We start from the raw sequence: 1316 nt of genomic DNA on the forward strand, positions 1-1316 counted from the left end.
TAGTCAATGTACGCGCATAGGCAAAGCTGAGGTGTAATGTCGCGGTGATTGGCGGTGCGTCGCCCTCCTAGAGATGGATAAACGAAACGAGTAGCATATAATAAAATCATATTATAAAATTAAAACTATACGCCGGATACTTTCTGCCTATCGCAGACGTACAGCCAACCATATCAAGCACAATACTGTGTGTGTACACGTCCGAAATGTCCAAGAAAACAAATATCCGATATAAGCGCCGGGAAACTAACTAAGGCATACCTGTGTAAACCTTAGGATAGACGCCACGGTGTCGATCTTGGGCAGATGCGACCCCTTCCGTGATACGAACGCACTCACTCTGTCAACCTGTCGTCCTCCAGCTAAGACGCGCAATGCGGCGGCTGTGTGTACGCCTGCGTCCATGATCATGCCCCCATTGTATTCGGAGACTTGACGCCCAGGCGTGGCCGCATGTCTGGGTGTACACATGGAATCAGACATCTGATTCTGAGCACATGGGCCTATATGGAACTATCCGCACCCACAGGTATGTCACGCACTTATCTGCGTGGGTAGCAGATGGTAATGATTGTAGTACATACTTGTTTCCGGTGGCATATGTACAAACGCAGCCCACTGTATCTCAAGTAGATCTCCTAATCCGGTATCAATTCCGAATTGGGCTCCACACTTCACAAATATGTCCTCTATACGGAAGTTCTCCGCTATGGCACACACCACGTCGTTTGCCTGGGCTGTCTCAGCTGCAGAGACCAATGCTTGTGCGTCCTCTGAATGCATGGCGATTAAAGGAAGTATTCATATGTTAATCGTCACAAATATAATTTCACATCGATACATGAATATGTGTTCCTGTGCATGTTTGCCGCAGGTATATTCTAAAGCGACTAAACTTGAAGTTACGACGTTAGTATAGAACATTACAACTAACTGCGTGGCCGTGTTTATTAGCGCGTTTTGTACCTATTTGCAGGGGTATGCAAATATAAGCTTCACACGTAAATCTCTCCTGCGCGTGTTTTCAGCGCATAAAGCATCCAAAGTGAGATTATTGTATCAGCGGATGATACTAGTTGTTCTAGTGAACTATTCGAAATATAAGACGGCCTCTATTACAACGCCTATGTGATTGGTATCAGAACAACCGATCTGAAGATTCACGATAAATCCATGCAACAGACAAATCACAAAGTTAGGGTTCGAATCGCAGACATCGTTCGCGCTTGTTTGTGTATCTCGAGACGGCCGTCGCGTGAACAGGATGGAACACCTGACATAGCTATTAAACAATCGTGAGATAGCTAATAAAAAAT

At 45.4% G+C, this 1316-nt stretch overlaps 1 protein-coding gene across 1 annotated transcript; it reads right to left on the minus strand.

Annotated features, from left to right (window-relative positions):
* Positions 1 to 261: 261 nt before the first annotated feature.
* On the minus strand, positions 262 to 783 carry SARC_15692 (hypothetical protein; the record flags this gene model as incomplete). Its single annotated transcript, XM_014290193.1, has 2 exons — positions 262 to 503; positions 585 to 783. Coding segments are annotated over 2 exons (441 nt in total), but the record flags the coding sequence as incomplete, so codon positions are not given.
* Positions 784 to 1316: the final 533 nt, after the last annotated feature.

This window comes from Sphaeroforma arctica (genome assembly GCF_001186125.1).
Source record: "Sphaeroforma arctica JP610 unplaced genomic scaffold supercont1.6566, whole genome shotgun sequence".
NCBI classification, from domain to species: Eukaryota; class Ichthyosporea; order Ichthyophonida; genus Sphaeroforma; species Sphaeroforma arctica.